The sequence below is a fragment of the Drosophila bipectinata genome, unplaced genomic scaffold (genome assembly GCF_030179905.1).
Source record: "Drosophila bipectinata strain 14024-0381.07 unplaced genomic scaffold, DbipHiC1v2 scaffold_176, whole genome shotgun sequence".
Lineage (NCBI taxonomy): Eukaryota > Metazoa > Arthropoda > Insecta > Diptera > Drosophilidae > Drosophila > Drosophila bipectinata.
The window spans coordinates 80,106-102,137 of NW_027222817.1; the positions used below are offsets into that span (position 1 = coordinate 80,106).

At 36.9% G+C, this 22,032-nt stretch overlaps 1 protein-coding gene and 1 pseudogene across 1 annotated transcript; one reads left to right on the forward strand and one right to left on the reverse strand.

Annotated features, from left to right (window-relative positions):
- The first annotated feature begins 13,114 nt into the window (after positions 1-13,114).
- On the forward strand, positions 13,115-13,896 carry LOC138927161 (histone H1-like; annotated as a pseudogene).
- Positions 13,897-14,381: 485 nt separating this feature from the next.
- On the reverse strand, positions 14,382-14,753 carry LOC138927162 (histone H2B-like). The gene has a single exon (XM_070282680.1). The coding sequence runs from the start codon at positions 14,751-14,753 to the stop codon at positions 14,382-14,384; it is 372 nt and encodes a 123-aa protein (XP_070138781.1).
- Positions 14,754-22,032: the final 7,279 nt, after the last annotated feature.

The following is a 22,032-nucleotide window of genomic DNA, read 5'->3' on the forward strand; positions in this document are numbered from 1 at the left end:
AAATTCCAATTCAGCCTAACTCTCAAAGCGCTCAACAGGCCCCAGAACAGCCACACAGCAAAACGGAAACTATGATGCTTACCCTCCAACAAAGTATGATGGAGCTTATGTCATTCATGAAAACGACCATGCAAACGCTTGTTCAAAACCAGAACATGGTGATACAGCTGCTCGTAGCACAACAGTCCAAATAATCTATGCAGGCGCTACGAATATCAATGTGGAACGCCAATGGTGTCTCACGGCATAAACTAGAATTGTCACAATTCTTGACCGAAAACCATATTGACGTTATGCTACTGGTGGAAACGCATCTTACAAGCAAATACAACTTTCATATAAGAGGCTACACAATCTACCGCACAGATCATCCAGATGGGAAAGCCCACGGCGGAACTGGAGTTCTAATCAGAGAACGAATTAAACACCATTTTCACAAAAGGTTTGCAACAAACTTCTTGCAGGCCACATCGATACAAATTCAGTCAAGCAACGGAATCCTTTCAATTGCTGCCGTTTACTGCCCTCCTCGCTTCTCAATCTCGGAAGGACAATTTATGGACTTCTACAATTCACTTGGGGATCGATTTATAGCCGCAGGAGACTACAACGCCAAACATACGCACTGGGGATCACGTCTAGTGACTCCCAAAGGAAGACAATTGTACAATGCAATTATAAATGTGAAAAATAAACTGGACTACGTGTTCCCTGGAAGTCCCACATACTGGCCAACAGACTCACGAAAGCTCCCAGACCTTATTGATTTTGCAGTGACAAAAAACATACCTCGCAATCTAATAAGTGCCAAAGCAGTCTCGGACTTATCATCAGACCACTCGCCTGTGCTTCTAACGCTTCTTCAAAGCCCAGAAATAACCGAACACCCCTTCAGTCTGACGACGACAAAAACAAACTGGCTAAAATACAAAAAGTACGTGAGTGCCCACATAGAACTCGCCCCGGATTTTAACATGGAATCGGACATCGACTACACTACGAGCGCCCTGGAAGAAGTACTCGTTGCGGCAGCTAAAATCTCTACTCCTCATAGGAAAGAAGTAGACCGAAACAAACACTTCAAATCTAATCAGCAAATCGAACAGCTCGTGCGAGAAAAGAGGCGCACGCGTCGTGATTGGCAAAACAGCAGATCACCAGCTTCAAAACAACGCCTTAAGGAAGCAACCCGATCACTCGACCAGGCTCTTCACCAACAGGAAGAAAATGCACAGCTGAGGTACATCCAGAATCTCTCGCCAACAAGCACAAAGTACCCCCTGTGGAGGGCCCACCCAAATCTTAGTGCCCCAATTGAAACGACCACCCCGATAAGAAACTCTTCGGGATGCTGGGCTCGAAGCAACGAAGACCGAGCTGAAACATTCGCCACACATCTCCAAAGTGTCTTCCAGCCAAACCCAGCCTCAAATTCATTCCTCCTGCCAGTAATTCAGCCAGAGTCCTCCCCTCAGCCAGCCGCACCTCCATTCCGGCCGAACGAAATCGAAAAAGTCATAAGAGGGCTAAAACCAAAAAAGGCTCCCGGTGCTGACCTATTGACCCCAAAGATGCTGATCGAACTACCAAAATGCGCTATACAGGGCGTCTGCAAACTATTTAATGGAATCATTAATCTTAGCTATTTCCCAAAAAGTGGAAGAAATCCATTATTATAATGATACCGAAGCCTGGAAAAGACCACACAATTCCGTCATCATACAGACCAATAAGCCTTCTATCTTGTTTGTCTAAACTGTTTGAAAAATGCTTGTTAACTCGCATAATACCACATCTGGAAGCTTGCAATATCATCCCGGCACACCAATTTGGCTTTCGAAGAAACCATGGAACCATCGAACAAGTGAACAGATTAACATCCGAAATACGCTCAGCCTTCGAACAACGAGAATACTGCAGCGCTATTTTCCTCGACGTATCTCAAGCTTTCGACCGAGTTTGGCTCATCGGACTCATGCACAAAATTAAAACGTATTTGCCAACATACACCCACAAGCTACTGGAATCATACCTCTTCAATAGGGTATTCTCAGTGAGATGCAACGCAGCTACTTCGGGCGACTACACCATCGAAGCTGGAGTTCCACAGGGAAGCGCACTCGGGCCGTGTCTATATGTTTTGTATACTGCGGATATTCCTACGAGCGCACAACTAACAACGTCAACGTTCGCCGATGATACCGCTATTCTTAGTCGCTCCAGATGCCCAACGCAGGCAACAACCCAACTGGCTAATCATCTCACAATAGTGGAAAGGTGGCTGTCCGACTGGCGCATTAAAATAAACGAACAAAAGTGTAAACATATAACGTTTACTCTTAATAGACAAACATGCCCTCCGCTTTTACTAAACGGTATGCAGATCCCTCAAGCTAACGACATAACGTACCTTGGCGTTCACCTTGATAGACGACTTACCTGGCGTAAGCACATCGAATGCAAAAAGATGCATCTAAAACTGAAAGCCAGCAGCCTCCACTGGATCATAAACTCACGATCGCCACTGTGCCTGGACTACAAGTTACTACTGTACAATTCAGTCCTAAAGCCAATCTGGACGTATGGCTCCCAGCTGTGGGGAACGCGAGCAGCAGCAACATAGACATCATACAGCGCACACAATCAAAAATCTTGAGAACTATCACAGGGGCACCTTGGTATGTTCGCAACGAAAACATCCACCGAACATCCATTCAATTACAAATGCAACAGCAGCAGCAGCTGCGTCAACGACAGCAGCAGCAACAACAACAACAACAACTGCAAAATCATACAACACAAAATGATACTAATCCAAATGACAAGATTAATATTAAAAATAACAATAACAATACTAATATTAATAGCAATAAAAGAGATAGCATAAAAGCATATTTTCACCAAACTCTTCAGTTTCCGATTCGGAAACAAATGAATATGATAATAATAATATTAAGAAGAAGCAAAAACAAAAACAAAAATCAGTTCATAATACAGAAACCAATGATATGGCTGCCCAATTAATGGACATATTGGATGTAGATCAATTGGGTGGCTTGCTCGATGAGCTGCACCAATTGAGAACTGAAAATACAATATTGAAAAGCCAATTAAATGAAAATGATAATAATGATAATATCAATAATGATAATATACATAAATCAATTATAACATCCAACATGCCCATTATTAGGAAACGTATACATAATAATTCAAATGATTCAGATGAGGACTTTCCTCAGTTAATAAAAAATCAAAAATAAAAACGCCATCGCCGCCACCGCCATCGTCATCGTCGTTGTCGCCGTTGGGTCGTCATCGACAGCAACAGCGACAGCAGCACCAGCAGCAGCATCATCATCGTCATCAATCAATCACCAATAATTATTACCGTGATTTGGTGATGGATGTTGTTGAGGATGATGATGATGATGACGTTGCCGATGATGATTTAAATATAAATGATAGCTCCTGCAGTAATAATGCACTCGGCGTTGGCATTGGCGACGATGACAACAATGATAAAACTGATGCTGATGTTGATGATGATGGGGGAATTGATTTGGCAATGGGCCCATCAACATCAACAGCAGCAGCAGCAGCAGCAGCAGCATCATCCAAATCTGCTAAATCTAAACAAAATAAAAAGAATAATAATAAAAATCTAAAACTAATACTAATCTCAACACTAACATTAATAATAATAATATTAAGAATAAGAAAAATAATTCATCTACAACAACAACAATACCTGCCATAGCTGCTAAAACAGTAACAACAGCAACAACTCCAACAACAGCAACAGCTGCTGTAAATATAAATAGGAAAAATATTAAACCACCAATAATAGTAAGCTATAATCAAAATTTAAAAATTCTCAATACACAAATAGCAAACAAATTGAAACATAACAATTTCCTACTAAATATGATTAATAAAAATATCATAAATATACAAACAAATACATTTAACGATTCTGATTTAATAATTAATATGTTAAAAACTAATAATATTAAACATTTCACATTTACCCCAAAACATCTCAAACCCTATAATCTGATAATTAAAAATTACCATCTAACATCTATAATGCAGATGACATAACGATGGCTTTAAAACAAAAAATTAACAATATAAATATTACCAAATTGGTTGAATATAAGAATAATTTATGGCAACTTCAAGTGGCCAAAACAATTGATATCCAGCAAATTGTAAATATCAATTGTTTGCTCAATTGCCGCATCAGCATTGAACAATTTAAACCAAATCCCAAAGATATACTACAATGCCATAAATGCCAACGTTTTACACATGTGGCCGCCAATTGCAACATAGCATACAGATGTGTTAAATGTGCCGATGAGCATCTACCTGGCGAATGTAAAATTCAATTAAATTTAAATTCTAATGATAACAACAATGCTGAGCAAATGCAATTGACCAAACAATTGATAGTCTGTATCAATTGCAAAGGTAATCATACGGCCAATGCCAGAATTTGCCCAATAAGGCAACAACTAATCATCAAAAGGCAAAAAGCTAAAGAATTAAAAGAGGCTAAAAATATAAATAATAGCAAAATAAATCGTACCATTAAACATTATGCAAATATACAATCTAATATACCGTTTGCATCATTATTTAAACAGCAACAACAGCAATCATCATCATCACCATCATCAATAATACCATTAACAATAACAAAACCTAACAAAAATAATATTAATATTAATCAACAACAACAACAACATAATAATATAAATAATATAAATAATAATCAACAAAAACAACAACATAATAATATAAATAATAATAATACAATTGCAGTTAATTTCAAACGTATCAATGATGATATTCGTGAATTATACGGCAAAGACTTAAACTCGTGCATCACATTGATGCGCAATTTAACAATTAAATACAATAATAAACAATTAACGACAAATGACAAAGGACAATTATTACTTGAATTTATATATAATATGTCAATATGAAATTAAAAATCATGGCCCTTAATGTTAACGGTATTTACACAATTCGTAAACGTACCGAATTTGTAAATTTCTTAGCCAAACATAATCCACATGTAATTGCAATAGCCGAACATCATTTAAATCCCAATATCATAATCAATTCAAAAACCCATAATATAATATATCAAACAACAAATGCCATACGACCAAATTTAAATAATAACAATAACAATAACAATAACAATATAAATAAAAATAAATATAAATCAACAGTTGCCATTTGTATAAGGAAAAATATAAATTATGAAATAATAAATATTAAACCACTAAAACATTTAGAAGTTTTAGCTATAAAAATCAAATATAAACAAAACAATAACCATAATCAAAAGAATAATAATCAAAATAATAATCAAAATATAATAATAGCTAGCATTTATAATAGGCCAAGAGATCCAATTGATATTAATGATTTTAATACACTTATGGATACACTAAGGCAAATACCAAATACCGATAATATCATCATTGGCGGTGATATAAATTCTAAACATCCCAGCTGGAATCTACCCGATAGAGATCCCATGCATATCAACACCAACGGTCGAACCTTATATAAATGGATTCTAGATAATCCAGATCTTATAATTGTTCCGTCCGATCGGCCAACAAGGCATACAATCAGGCAAAGGATGAGCTCATCCATTGATCTATTTATAACAACCTTAACGACCAAAATCGATATTAATACAATTAATAACGGATGCAAGACAATCGATGAATTCCCATCGGATCATCTCGCCATCCAAATTCAATTACAACTTAATAATCATAATTTAATCGCAAACAATAATAATAACAACAACAAGAAAGCAAAGCTAACTTCGGGCGGAGCCGAAGTTGATATACCCTTGCAGCTAAAACCGGATATATATCGCAAACATCGGATATAGTTGGCCGATCCTTATGATTACATCATAATAAAACCAATTAATTACAATAAAAAACAAAAAGAAAAGCCCCAAGCTTCTATCTTCAAAAATACGAAATTTAATATTTCTACCAAATACCATTTCCGATCGTTCAGTTATATGTCAGCTATAAGATATAGTCAACCGATCCTAATGAAACTTTGTAGGTCGGATTAACTGACCAAAAATAGAATGTGTACCAAAGTTGGGTCATTTCCGATCGTTCAGTTATATGGCAGCTATAGGATATAGTCGGCCGATCCTTATGAAATTTGGCATGTCATATTATTTTGCCAAAAATAGCTCTCATATCAAATTTGAACTCTCTAACTCTAAAAACACCGAAGTTATACCATTTCCGATCAATCAGTTATATGGCAGCTATAGGATATAGTCGGCCGATCCGGGCCGTTCCGACTTATATACTGCGTGCAAAGGAAAGAAGGGTGTGTGCAAAGTTTCAAGACGATAGCTTTAAAACTGAGAGACTAGTTCGCGTAGAAACAGACAAACAGACAGACGGACAGACGGACAGACGGACATGCTCATATCAACTCAGGAGGTGATCCTGATCAAGAATATATATACTTTATAGGGTCGGAGATGTCTCCTTCACTGCGTTGCACACTTTTGGACAAAATTATAATACCCTCTGCAAGGGTATAATAATAATAATAAAGTAATATATCAATATAATAAAATTAATACAATTAAATATAATAAATTAATCCTTCATAATATCAATAAATTAAATATTAATAATATAAATAATAGAAATATAAATAATAATGAAATTGATCAACATATTAATAATATAACTAACGCTATACAAATGGCAACTGAAACGGACAAAGTAATACCTAAATTAAAAATTAAATTAAATCAATATAAACCAAATAAATATAATAAACCTAATCCGAAATTGGAAAATTTAATAAATAAACGCAATCTAATGAGACGATACGTCTATCGACATAAAAACCTAATTGACGAACATCGAATACAATTGATTAAGCGTATAATCAAAGATCTCAATACACAAATTGAAAATATAATACAAAAGCAAAACGATAAGATAATATTCAATAAATTAGATAAATTAAAAATTAACAATTTAAGCCACAAGGCAATTCAAAATCTAAATCCTAACATTAATCGTGCCTCATTACCATCAAATATGACACTAACTAATGAACAAGCCAATAATATTGATATACCATTTAATAATAATACAAATAATAATATTACAAATAATAATAATATAAATAATAATAATATAAATAATAATAATATAAATAATAATAATATAAATAAATTAATATTAACTAATGAATTTGACAAAATTAATGCATTAGCATGGCATTTTGAACAAATACATAAACAAAATGATAATATACAACCAAATAATAATAATAATAATAATAATAACAATAATAATAATATAAATTATAATCAATTTTTAAATAATATAAATAATAATTATAATAATCTAATACAGATGAATAATATAAATATTATAAATTTCGATAGCAATCGTACGGCTGATGGTAAATGGCGTAATGCCGATCCCAATGATTTTGGATTTACCACAGCCGATGAGCTGTTATCAATATTAAAAATGAAAAATAATAAAAAAACAATGGGTCCGGATCGTACCAGTAATTTCCTGCTAAAAATCTCAATATATTTGTATTAAATTATATAACAAAAATGTTCAATCACTGTACAAACAATTCATATTTTCCAACCAGTTGGAAAAATATAAAAATCATACCCATTCTCAAGCCCAGAACGAATCCGACCCAATTAAAGAGTTACCGTCCCATTGCCATACTATCAGCATTGGCAATGCTATACGAGGCAATAATATTAAAACGCATTAATCAACATATCGACAATAATAATATATTAAAAACAATCAATATGGTTTCCGTAAATTCACTAGCACCAATCATGCACTCTTAGCGGCCAATAATTTCATATACGACGGCATATATAACCGCAAGGCGTCCATCGCATGCGGTCTGGACTTTGAAAAGGCTTTCGATACAGTCTGGATCAAGGGTATCCTATATAAATTAAGTATAGGTTACAATTTTGATCCATCATTGGTCAGTCTCATATGCTGTTACCTCACCGATCGGACATTCTTCGTATCCTCTACGGATACGAATGAATGTTCGATCGTGAGGCATGTGACAGCCGGGGTGCCGCAGGGTTCTCTATTAGCCCCAACTCTATTCAATTTATATCTAGCCGATATACCCGAATATACCAATACCCGTACCACTCAGCTATTACAGCTATTATATGCCGATGACATACTTATACTATGCTCAAATGCCTCAATGGCACATGCACAAAACGCAATAAACTCACATCTAGATCAATTATCATATTATTTTCAATTATGGAAACTTAAAATCAATCCTAACAAATGTAATAGCATAATCCTCAAAGGTCCTAATATAAAACACATTTACAAAAATGCCAAACATTTTATACCAAAAATTTATATTAATCATAACGTATTATTGGAGAATAGAACCCAAATTAGATATTTAGGCATCACCTATGACACTCAGCTCAATTTTAATGAGCATATTAATCATCTACTAAATACCGTCAAAGGTAAAATTAAAGAATTAAAAATCATCTTCCAATTGCTAAAATCTACAGATTATAAAAATAAAATTACAATAATGGCATACAAAAATTACTACAACCCCTATTATTATATGGCCATCCAGCTTGGATGAGCATTGCCTCGAAACAAATGGAAAAGATCAGACGTCTTGAACGTAAAATTATTCGTACAATTATAACAAAATACAATAATAATGATAATGACAATAATAATAATGACAACAATGAACCAAAACATAAAACGATAAGCAATATAAAATTATATCACCGTACCAAAATCAAACCAATCGATATTAAAGCAATTAATATATTGGAAAAATATATAACAACTAACAATATACCACAATATCCCATACCTTATAATTACCCATTACAATTACTAACCCCCAATCATTATAATCATCTCAAAAACATACATAAAATCATATATGATGCTAACGATAAACTCATATTCTACAATCGTAAAAATAACTCTATTGACCCAAATCAAGGTCTAGTCTATGTTGCCAAACTATAAAATGAAATACTCTATATCCATTACTATACTATATCCTAAAAACTATACTCTATACTCTCTACTCTCTACTATAGAAATACTCTATACCATATATGTAACAAGTAAAACAAGAAAGCAAAGCTAACTTCGGGCGGAGCCGAAGTTTATATACCCTTGCAGTTAAAACCGGATATATATCGCAAACATCGGATATAGTTGGCCGATCCTTATGATTACATCATATTAAAACTAATTAACTAAAATAAAAATCTAAAAAAGTCCCAAGCTTCTATCTTCAAAAATACGAAAGTTGGTATTTCTACCAAGTACCATTTCCGATAGTTCAGTTATATGGCAGCTATAGGATATAGTCGGCCGATCCTAATGAAATTTGGTAAGTTGGATCAACAGGCCAAAAATATAATCTGTACCAAGTTTCAGCTTTCTATCTTCAAAAACACGAAAGTTGGGTCATTTCCGATCGTTCAGTTATATGGCAGCTATAAGATATAGTCGGCCGATCCTTATGAAATTTGGCATGTCGTAATTGTTTGCCAAAAATAGCTCTCGTGTCAAATTTGAACTCTCTAACTCTAAAAACACCAAAGTTATACCATTTCCGATCAATCAGTTATATGGCAGCTATAGGATATAGTCGGCCGATCCCGGCCGTTCCGACTTATATACTGCGTGCAAAGGAAAGAAGGGTGTGTGCAAAGTTTCAAGACGATAGCTTCAAAACTGAGAGACTAGTTCGCGTAGAAACGGACAGACAGACAGACAGACGGACAGACGGACAGACGGACAGACGGACAGACGGACATGCTCATATCAACTCAGGAGGTGATCCTGATCAAGAATATATATACTTTATAGGGTCGGAGATGTCTCCTTCACTGCGTTGCACACTTTTGGACAAAATTATAATACCCTCTGCAAGGGTATAAATATTAATAATTATTATTTATAACATAACAGCGGGTTGCTTTTAAGCGCCGATTTTTCCACTTCGGTATCGCGGGTTGAAAAGTAAGAGTAGAAGCCGTTTCTTTGGTTCACTGAACTTCTACGCTCGTTCTTTTGGTCGTTGCTCAATGAGCTCATTGCGTGGTACGTATTTTTTTTCAACAATGCACTAGTTTTGGTTTAGCACATTACAACTGTTATAAAAAAAAGCTTGTCTGTCGCTTTTAATAAATTGTATTTCAGTGTCTTTTCGCTTATATTGGCGATAATATAAGCGAAGTGAAGTTTTCCCGGAGCTCGGACAAAGCACGTCCGCTCAGTTCGGTAGTTCGATCCTGAAATTGGAGGCAGAAAATATTTGGAAATTATATGGACATGCATGCAAGTAGGGCAAGGGCATGTGGGGCATATGATGGTACAGTAGAGCTTCGATAAGTGGACTGTATATGTTAAATTTTATCGGTTATATATTTCCTGGAATTGAAGGCAGAAAATATATGGACATGCATGCAGGTACGGATATATGTAAGGGCATGTGGGCATATGTTGGCACAGTAGAGCTTTGATAAGTGGACTGTATAATTGGGGGAACAGAAAAGTTATGTGGTGTAAAAATGACACTGATTGAGGAAGATAAAAACAAATATTACGACAGCGGCAGACTGTTCGGTGAATTTGGAAATTCCGGAACAAATTCACACCGGTGGCCAATATTAATTATGCCTTCTTTTTGTCACCACACAATTTCACTGTTCACTTGCGAATTTTTCGCGGATTAATTGCACCAAAAAATATGTATGTGCGTATGTATGTATGCGGATGCACATATGCCTCGACAGTTGGCAAGCGAATGGATAACGGAGAGGCCGAAAACGGCGAGGAATATGGGCAGCACACAAAACGGAGACGGATAGAAAAATTTGCCGAATTTTAAGATTATTATAAATTATTAGAAAATCTCAACCTGCCGTTGTGTCGGAAAACTCGGACTTGGAGTTGACACGGAGGGAAAAACAATCTTGCAGCAGTGTGAACGAAATTTAATGTTCGGATCACTGCTGAAGACCGGCAGAGAGATGGGGACGGAAAAATGTACTTATCTTTTGGCGGAACAATGCCGAGAACTGCTGGCAGAAGAAAATCCAGTAATTATCCGGCTCGAAGGACCAAAATGTGTAGGGGCGTGGTTCCGCAAAAGATTCCAGAAAAATTAGAATGTTGAAATAAGAAGTCAGGGGCGTCTTTCGGATGGTATAACGCGGTCAGCTTTATTCGGCTGCTTACATGAGATTGACTTAAAAACTAGTACAAAAAGAGACGATCGACGACAACCAACGAGCGAGAGAGAGGGCACAGAGGGGCGAGTGTGGATGCGCTCTTCAGCGCGGGTGCGCTCTTTAGCGCGGGTGCGCTCTTCAGCGCGGATGCGCTCTTCAGCTGAGCGGCACGACGGCCCCTCACCTAAACAATATTGTCAAATGAAATTCATTAGTCCCAAGAACAAATTGTAGTTTATTTTTTGCGTTTTAATATGGTAACTAAAAGTTAAGTAAGAAAAGTTTATTGGTTATATGAACACATTCAGAATATAAATTACTAGCCTCAACGTATACCTTCGAGCTACCAGTGGAAAATATACAATCCATTTTTGAGACGAAAATTAATTTAGAATTTGTAAGATATGCAGAATGGGAAATAGATAAGATTTATTCAAATATTAAACATTTTAATTTATATTATTTTAGAAAAAGAATATTTTTAGTACGAAAACAGTTTCTTAATGTCAAATGAAAGTTCATATTTTATCCAGGAAAGGGTCATTTTAAAAGCTATATTTAAGTATGAATACTTCATAAAAATATAATTACGTTTTGCATAGCTGGTAGTTGAAAGTTCAATTTAAGACTTTCAGTAGTAAATGAACAAAAATACAACAATTTTATATTTTTATACCCTTGCAGAGGGTATTATAATTTTGGTCAAAAGTGTGCAACGCAGTGAAGGAGACATCTCCGACCCTATAAAGTATATATATTCTTGATCAGGATCACCTCCTGAGTTGATATGAGCATGTCCGTCTGTCCGTCTGTCCGTCTGTCTGTCCGTCTGTCTGTTTCTACGCGAACTAGTCTCTCAGTTTTAAAGCTATCGTCTTGAAACTTTGCACACACCCTTCTTTCCTTTGCACGCAGTATATAAGTCGGAACGGCCCGGATCGGCCGACTATATCCTATAGCTGCCATATAACTGATTGATCGGAAATGGTATAACTTTGGTGTTTTTAGAGTTAGAGAGTTCAAATTTGACACGAGAGCTATCTTTGGCAAACTATTACGACGTGCCAAATTTCATAAGGATCGGCCGACTATATCCTATAGCTGCCATATAACTGAACGATCGGAAAAGACCCAACTTTCGTGTTTTTGAAGATAGAAAGCTGAAACTTAATACAGATTATATTTTTGGCCAGTTGATCCAACCTACCAAATTTCATTAGGATCGGCCGACTATATTCTATAGCTGCCATATAACTGAACGATCGGAAATGACCCAACTTTTGTGTTTTTGAAGATAGAAGTTTGGGACATTTTTAGGTTTGGTTTTGTATTAGACTAAGTTGGGTTATCTCCCCAATTATCCCATCATATTCTCATAAGGATCGGCCAACTATATCCGATGTTTGCGATATATATCCGGTTTTAACTGCAAGGGTATATCAACTTCGGCTCCGCCCGAAGTTAGCTTCTCTTTCTTGTTAGATATTAAAATATTTAAGATATTAACATAAACGTGCACTTTCGGGTACCCAAAAAAGTATCGCATCTATATACGGCAACTGAGAAAGGTTTATCTCAAATTTTGAATATTTAAGATTCAAACGCAATTAAAACAAACATTAATTTTATTATCATAAGAACAAAATAATGAAAAACAATTACACCCTTTGAAAAACATTTGTAACACAAATGAACTGTGCCAAACACATAGTCAAACTGCTCTCCTCCTCGATTCTCATCCGAACAAGGGACTTTGGATGCGGGCTATTTTTGCATAAAAAGTTTATTTTTGTGAATAAAAATTTAAAGAATGTCTGATTCAGCAGTAGCTACATCCGCGTCTCCTGTGGCAGCTCCACCGGCGCCGGCTGAGAAGAAAGTAGCAGCCAAAAAGGCAACTGGATCTGCTGCCACAAAAGCGAAGAAGACCGCAGCACCACCATCGCATCCGCCAACTCAACAAATGGTAGACGCTTCAATTAAGAATTTGAAGGAGTGTGGGGGCTCCTCGCTTCTAGCAATCAAGAAGTACATCACTGCCACATACAAGTGCGATGCTCAGAAACTGGCTCCTTTCATCAAGAAGTACCTGAAGTCTGCTGTGGCCAATGGTAAGCTGATCCAGACGAAGGGAAAGGGTGCTTCTGGTTCCTTTAAATTATCGGCTTCAGCCAAAAAGGAGCCCAAGCCGAAGCCTTCTTCTGTTGAGAAAAAACTAAAAGCAAGAAGGTATCGACCAAGAAGACCGGAGCCACCACTAAGAAGGCCGCGGGAGCTGCCGACAAGAAGCCGAAAACTAAAAAGTCGTGGCTACCAAGAAGACAGCTGAAAAGAAGAAAACCGAGAAGGCCAAGGCAAAGGACGCTAAGAAGTCTGGTACCGTTAAGGCTAAAACAGTAGCAACAAAAGTGAAGCCATCATCGGCGAAACCAAAGGCAGCTAAAGCCCCAAAGGCTAAACCAGCTGCATCCGCTAAGCCCAAGAAGACGGTAAAGAAAGCACCAGCTCCTACTACCGCAAAGAAGCCGAAAGCTAAGACCACGGCAGCGAAAAATAAATTGTGATAATGTGCATTATATTTGTACAGTTTCGCAATCGCAATTTTAGATTTCGATATCTAAAATTACATTAAACAAGCCCTTTTCAGGGCTACAATACATTTTTTAAAGAGAAAAATATCAATTTTGCTTAGCTTGACATTTTAGAAGAGTATCTTAATCCTAATTGGATTCAAAATAGCAATCGTAATTTTGAAAATTGTATTAATATAAGAATATAATATATTATATAAATGCTAATACAGTATAAATATAAATTCCATCCATCCTCATTGGATTTAAAATAGCGATCACGAATTGGCTATTTATTATCAGAATATAATATAGTATATTAATACTAAAACAACATAAATTAAATTTCAGTTTCTTACAAAAACGATTTCAAACAATTAATTTATTTACTTTTATTGAAAAATGGGTGTCTTTGATGAAATAATGTTGTGGCCCTGAAAAGGGCCTTTTTCGATCATTCTGCCCATCAAGCGAGAAATCTACTTGGAGCTTGTATACTTGGTGACAGCCTTGGTTCCTTCACTGACGGCGTGCTTGGCCAACTCTCCAGGCAGGAGAAGGCGAACAGCCGTTTGGATTTCCCGACTGGTGATGGTCGAGCGCTTGTTGTAATGCGCCAGACGCGATGCCTCAGCAGCAATACGCTCAAAGATATCGTTCACGAAGCTGTTCATTATACTCATAGCTTTAGACGAAATTCCAGTGTCTGGGTGGACCTGCTTCAGAACCTTGTAGATGTAGATGGCAGAGCTTTCCTTCCTCTTGCGCTTCTTCTTCTTATCGTTCTTGGTTATATTTTTCTGAGCTTTGCCAGCCTTCTTGGCTGCCTTTCCACTGGTTTTCGGCGGCATTATTACTTCAAAATTCACTTCACTTCCACTTATACCAAAGTTTTAATTTTAATTTTAATTTTTATTGTCACAGATTTGTTACAGAGTTTCTTACTTATACTCTATGAGGTTAATTCTAAGGTTGACAAGTTCTTAGGATTATTATGATTAGGTTTACAAGTGTTTATTGCCCTGCGCTTGTTGCTTATCCGGGTTTTAAAGATTATAGTTTGTGTAATGTTTTTATTTTTAATATCATGTTGATGTTCAGTTGACTAGTGTTTATTATGAAGTAGATTGCGAGGGAAAAAGAAAAACCTGGTGGCAGTTTAGATTCAGTTTTTATGTCTTACAGCTAGGGGAGTATTTACATTAATGTGGGGAGGGGGCTATTTACAGGGGAATAGGGTTATTGGCATGTGTTGTATATAAGGTGCCTTGGATCATCCATCACCAAATCACGATAGTAATTTTTGGCGATTGATTGATGTCGATGTTGGTGACGATCCAATGCCGACGACGATTGTTGCAACAACGGTGGCGGTGACGATGGCGTTTTTATTTTTGATTTTTTATTAACTGAGGAAAGTCCTCATCTGAATCATTTGATTTATTATGTATACGTTTCCTAATAATGGGCATGTTGGATGTTATAATTGATTTATGTATATTATCATTATTGATATTATCATTATTATCATTTTCATTTAATTGGCTTTTCAATATTGTATTTTCAGTTCTCAATTGGTGCAGCTCATCGAGCAAGCCACCCAATTGATCTACATCCAATATGTCCATTAATTGGGCAGCCATATCATTGGTTTCTGTATTATGAACTGATTTTTGTTTTTGTTTTTGCTTCTTCTTAATATTATTATTATCATATTCATTTGTTTCCGAATCGGAAACTGAAGAGTTTGGTGAAAATATGCTTTTTATGCTATCTCTTTTATTGCTATTAATATTAGTATTGTTATTGTTATTTTTAATATTAATCTTGTCATTTGGATTAGTATCATTTTGTGTTGTATGATTTTGCAGTTGTTGTTGTTGTTGTTGCTGCTGCTGTCGTTGACGCAGCTGCTGCTGCTGCTGCTGCTGTCGTTGACGTGTTGTTGTTGATGTTGCATTTGTGATATGATATGTTGTTGGGGATGATTTGGTTCATTCATATAAATGAATGATGGTTGGTGTTGGGGATGAGATAATATAAGCGGGTTAGCTGGTTGTTGTTGTTGCTGTTGCTGTTGCTGGAGTTGCAACAATTGTAATGTTGTTGATTTGTTATTGCTGCTGTGTCTGTTGTTAATGGTGCCAATGGTGGTGGTGGCGGGGGTGGTGGTGATATCGGCATCGACAGCGGCAGCGGTTGCTGTTGCTGTTGCTGTTGATTTTGATGATGTTGCCACCAAATTTGTTGTTGTTGCTGCTGTTGTTGCTGTTGCAACAATTGTGGCTGTTCTTGTTGATTTTGTTGATAATAACACCATTGTTGTCGATGTTGTTGTTGCTGTTGATCTAGTTGCTGTTTTTATATTGTATATATTGTTGCTGCCATTGCTGTGGCGGCGGTGATGGTGACAATGTTAATAATTGTTCCAATGATGGTGATGTCGATATTGACAATGACGGTGACGGCGACTGTGACGGTGACGGTGACGGTGGCTGTGAACGTGATAATGGCATGGATGGTGGTGCCATTAACGTTGTCATTGCCGATGACGTCGTTGTCGTTGTCGTTGTCGTAGCCGTTGTCGTCGTCGTTGCCATTATTGTTGATGATGTTGTTATTAATTCTGATGTTGGTATATTTGATGATGCAGATGTTGTGGTCAATAAAAATAATTGATTTTGTTGATTTTGTTGTTCATCATGTTGTTGTATTATGAGATATTGATATTGAATTGGATTATTTACAATATCAATTGGTGTTTGTTGTTGTAATAATAATGGTGTTGATGTTGATGGATTAACATAATTATTATTATTGTTAATATTTGTGTTTGTAAAATTAGTGGTGGTGTTGGTATTGTTTGTAATAGTGGAATAGTGGAATAGCGGATCGGCCGACTATATCCTATAGCTGCCATATAACTGATTGATCGGAAATGGTATAACTTTGGTGTTTTTAGAGTTCATTAGGATCGGCCGACTATATCCCATAGCTGCCATATAACTGAACGATCGGAAATGGTATTTGGTAGAAATATCAACTTTCGTATTTTTAAAGATAGAAGTTTGGGACTTTTTTAGATTTTGTATTGTAATAAATTGGATTATATATTCCTATTCCCATAAGGATCGGCCAACTATATCCGATGTTTGCGATATATATCCGGTTTTAACTGCAGGGTATATAAACTTCGGCTCCGCCCGAAGTTAGCTTTCCTTTCTTGTTATTATTATTTTTGTTGCTATTATTTTTATTATTATCATCATCATTATCGTTGACGTCAGCAACGGCATGGATGTCTGCTGCCTTATAATGTTGAAGTTTAGCAGACAATACCGACGCTGGTGTCAATGATAAGGGTAGTTGTTTCTTATTTTTTGGCTGATTGCCTTTTTTATTATTTTTATTATTTGCATGATTTTTACTCATGATGTGATATAATTTAAAAAGTTTTCTATGAAGAATTTAAGAAATATAAGAAATATATATATATATACAAGAAAGAAATGAAATGAGAGAAAACAAGAAAGAGAAGCTAACTTCGGGCGGAGCCGAAGTTGATATACCCTTGCAGTTAAAACCGGATATATATCGCAAACATCGGATATAGTTGGCCGATCCTTATGAGAATATGATGGGATAATTGGGAATATAACCCAATTTATTATAATACAAAAACCAAACCTAAAAATGTCCCAAACTTCTATCTTCAAAAACACAAAAGTTGGGTCATTTCCGATCGTTCAGTTATATGGCAGCTATAGAATATAGTCGGCCTATCCTAATGAAATTTGGTAGGTTGGATCAACTGGCCAAAAATATAATCTGTATTAAGTTTCAGCTTTCTATCTTCAAAAACACGAAAGTTGGGTCATTTCCGATCGTTCAGTTATATGGCAGCTATAGGATATAGTCGGCCGATCCTTATGAAATTTGGCACGTCGTAATAGTTTGCCAAAGATAGCTCTCGTGTCAAATTTGAACTCTCTAACTCTAAAAACACCAAAGTTATACCATTTCCGATCAATCAGTTATATGGCAGCTATAGGATATAGTCGGCCGATCCGGGCCGTTTCGACTTATATACTGCGTGCAAAGGAAAGAAGGGTGTGTGCAAAGTTTCAAGACGATAGCTTTAAAACTGAGAGACTAGTTCGCGTAGAAACAGACAGACGGACAGACAGACGGACAGACGGACAGACGGACATGCTCATATCAACTCAGGAGGTGATCCTGATCAAGAATATATATACTTTATAGGGTCGGAGATGTCTCCTTCACTGCGTTGCACACTTTTGACCAAAATTATAATACCCTCTGCAAGGGTATAAAAAGTCCCAAACTTCGATCTTCAAAAATACGAAAGTTGATATTTCTACCAAATACCATTTCCGATCGTTCAGTTATATGGCAGCTATGGGAAATAGTCGGCCGATCCTTATGAATCTTGGCATGACGTAATGTTTTGCCAAAAATAGCTCTCATGTCAAATTTGAACTCTCTAACTCTAAAAACACCAAAGTTATACCATTTCCGATCAATCAGTTATATGGCAGCTATAGGATATAGTCGGCCGATCCGGGCCGTTCCGACTTATATACTGCGTGCAAAGGAAAGAAGGGTGTGTGCAAAGTTTCAAGACGATAGCTTCAAAACTGAGAGACTAGTTCGCGTAGAAACGGACAGACAGACGGACAGACGGACATGCTCATATCAACTCAGGAGGTGATCCTGATCAAGAATATATATACTTTATAGGGTCGGAGATGTCTCCGTAACCTATAAAAAAAATTTAATAAATTTTGTTTGACCCTAATGCTGTATAAATTTGGTGTCGATTGTGCTGGCAGAGGGAGATATGATGTGCATAAATGAATATGCGCAACATAATCTACATGCGCATGCACATATACATACACGTATATGTGTACAGTCCAATAGAATGCGCAATATTATTAAGGGGTGGGATTTGATTTGATTTGAATTTAATTTCATTTGCAAAATTATACAAATGTTCTAATTCAGCTTTTTATTCTCTCTCTAAACAAAAATCCTTTCTTCTTCTTCGTCTTCTTCTTCTTCTTCCTTTCGTTGGTTATTCTTATTGATTCTTAGTTAAATAGTATTAGTATATATTAAATTATTTTAGTAAAAGTAAATCAACAACTATTTATAGATATGTTTTTTTTTAGAAAATTTAAGTTTTTGATCTCTTTGCTTTTTGTTGTTGCACAATCCGCTCTTCTTCACTATTCTTTATATACACACACGCGTGCACCGCCACAACAACAACAGGGACACTGAGAACGCGCTTAAAATTTAAAAATTCAAAGCTAACGTAATAGTGTGTGTGTGTGTGTGTGCGTATGAGTGAAGGGGAATGGCTTATTATTATTAATTATTATCACTTTTTTGTGTTGAAATTTAGTTGGTTATTATTTAGGAACACTTGGATGTTCGCTCACCGGTGTGTTGTTGTTGTTATTCAGGATGCCACCAATTTTGGTGGTGGTGGTGGTAATTATCTATACCTATATATATATAGGACCCTACCTTTTGCCTAACAATAGTGCCGTCTCCTTCTCCTTTCTCCTTTCTCCTTCGACTCCTTCACTACGCCTTCACGCCTTCCTTGTCTTCTTTATCTTTTGTCTCTTTTACTCGTTGATTTGTTGGATTTATTGTTGTTGTTGTTTTTATAAATTTTTTGCACTTTTTATTGTTTCAATATTGTTGTTTTTATTATTTTTAATTTTTGGTCTATTTTGGGACTTTTTCCACTGTTTTTATTGATTGTTACTTTTCCACTACTTTTTGATTTTTCCACTTTTTCACTATTTTTTAACTTTTTCACCACTTTAGAGTTTTTAGGGTCGGATCGTCCAACTGTGACCAATTGTCAGGATCAAGTGACGACGACCACCCAAAACGTAGTGTTGGGTTGCTCATGAGTGAGTGAACAAAAAGAGTTGTTCACTCAACTGAGTGAGCGAACTGGTTCCTTCCTTTTTGTTCTTTTTTGTTCACTTGCTCATTTTTGTTCACTTGCTCATTTTTGCTCATTTTTGTTCACTTGTTCATTTTTGTTCACTTGTTCACTTGCTCCCTTGTTCATTTGTGCTTAGTTACTCTTTTTGCACATTTTGTTCTCATTCAATAAGTACAGAATTTAAACCAAAAATGGAATATTATGGATGGAATTCAATTATCCATGAAGGATTTCGTTTTACTATTTTTAAATGCCCAATGAAGGGAGCAAAAGTTTTGCCACAAATTAAAATGTAAAAATATCGGTAAGTTTGAAAATTAATTATGAAACATAATCTAATCATAATCATTGGCTTGGTAATTCACTGAGCAATGAGCAACTGAGCAATGAACAGTGAGCAAGTGAGCAACTGAGCAATGAACAGTGAGCAAGCAATATGAGTGAGTTGACTCTTTTGAAAAAAAAAGAACAAGTGAACATGTTCACCTAAAAGAGCAGTATTTACACAACACTACCAAAAAGCGCTTCTTATATACACTTGTTACCACAACCCTTTCAATTCTAAGAATCAAAGTCTAACGGTATTTCTAACGCTCGCTCTCGCTCTAACTCTTATTGGCAAATGTAAATACCCAAACCTGAAAACATTGCACTTGTCATTTAGTATGGCTAACTTAACGCGGAAGGAGCCACCGCTCTTTATACCGATTCAACGAGAATTCGAAGAGTTCGGAGCGATATGCTTTTCCCGCTCTTCGTAAACCCAATAGACGAAATGGCATGTCGTTCTATCTCCCTCTTTTCAACCCTCGGCGTTTCTGGTATATAAAGAGGTAGCGAAACGGGCAGCACGTTTATTGTGTTATTAGAGGCGCGAAGAGAACAGTGAATTTGGAAATTGAAATGGCTCGTACAAAGCAGACTGCTCGTAAATCGACTGGTGGCAAGGCCCCACGCAAACAACTGGCTACAAAGGCCGCACGTAAAAGTGCGCCAGCCACCGGAGGAGTAAAGAAGCCCCATCGCTATCGCCCCGGAACTGTGGCTCTCCGTGAGATCCGTCGCTACCAGAAGAGTACTGAGCTGTTGATCCGTAAACTGCCATTCCAGCGGATGGTGCGTGAAATAGCTCAGGATTTCAAGACAGATTTGCGCTTCCAGAGCTCTGCTGTGATGGCTTTGCAGGAAGCTAGCTGAGGAAAACCAACCAGCCCAAGACACCGCAAAAAAACCCAAGCCCCCTCCAATCTATATTAGGGAAAAAAGCTCGAGTGCCCTGGTCAACAAAATTGCGTCGTTGATCGGGAACGGTGAAAACTTTCATGTTGTTCCGCTTATCAAAGGGAATATCCATGAAACAAAGGTGCAAACCAAGACTGAAGAGCACTTCCGAATAGTGTCAAAATATCTGGACACTGTACAGAAAAACTATTACACGTACCAGCTGAAAAGCAGTAAGGGCCTACAAGTGGTAGTAAAGGGAATAGAACCTGATGTTACCGCCGAGGAAATAAAAACCGCCCTTAAAGAAAAGGGCTTCGCCGCCAAGAATGTTATTAACATTCTAAATAAAGATAAAAAGCCACAACCCCTCTTCAAGGTCGAGCTCGAGCCTGAAAGCAGGTCGCTGAAGAAGAACGAAGTCCACCCAATCTACAACCTGCAATATCTTTTGCATCGGAAAATCACTGTTGAAGAGCCACATAAACGTAACGGTCCAGTGCAATGCACTAATTGTCAAGAGTATGGACACACAAGGTCTTACTGCACACTTCGGGCTGTCTGTGTAGTCTGCGGGGACGCCCACAAGTCCGCTTGCTGCACTACAAACAAGGACAGTACCGTGAAGAAATGTGGAAACTGCGGAGGCAGCCATACGGCAAACTATAGAGGATGTATTGTGTATAAGGATTTAAGGAGTCGCATGCGTCAAGCGACCGCAACGCGCAACCAAAATCCACAGAATGCGTACGTTTCGTCAAAAACCACGCCAGACGTCTTCTTCGCCAAAGCTGCGAGATCCTCATTCGGTCCACTAAACACCACCAACGGCTTCTCCTATGCCGATGCTCTACGATCTGGAAGGGAAATTCCAATTCAGCCTAACTCTCAAAGCGCTCAACAGGCCCCAGAACAGC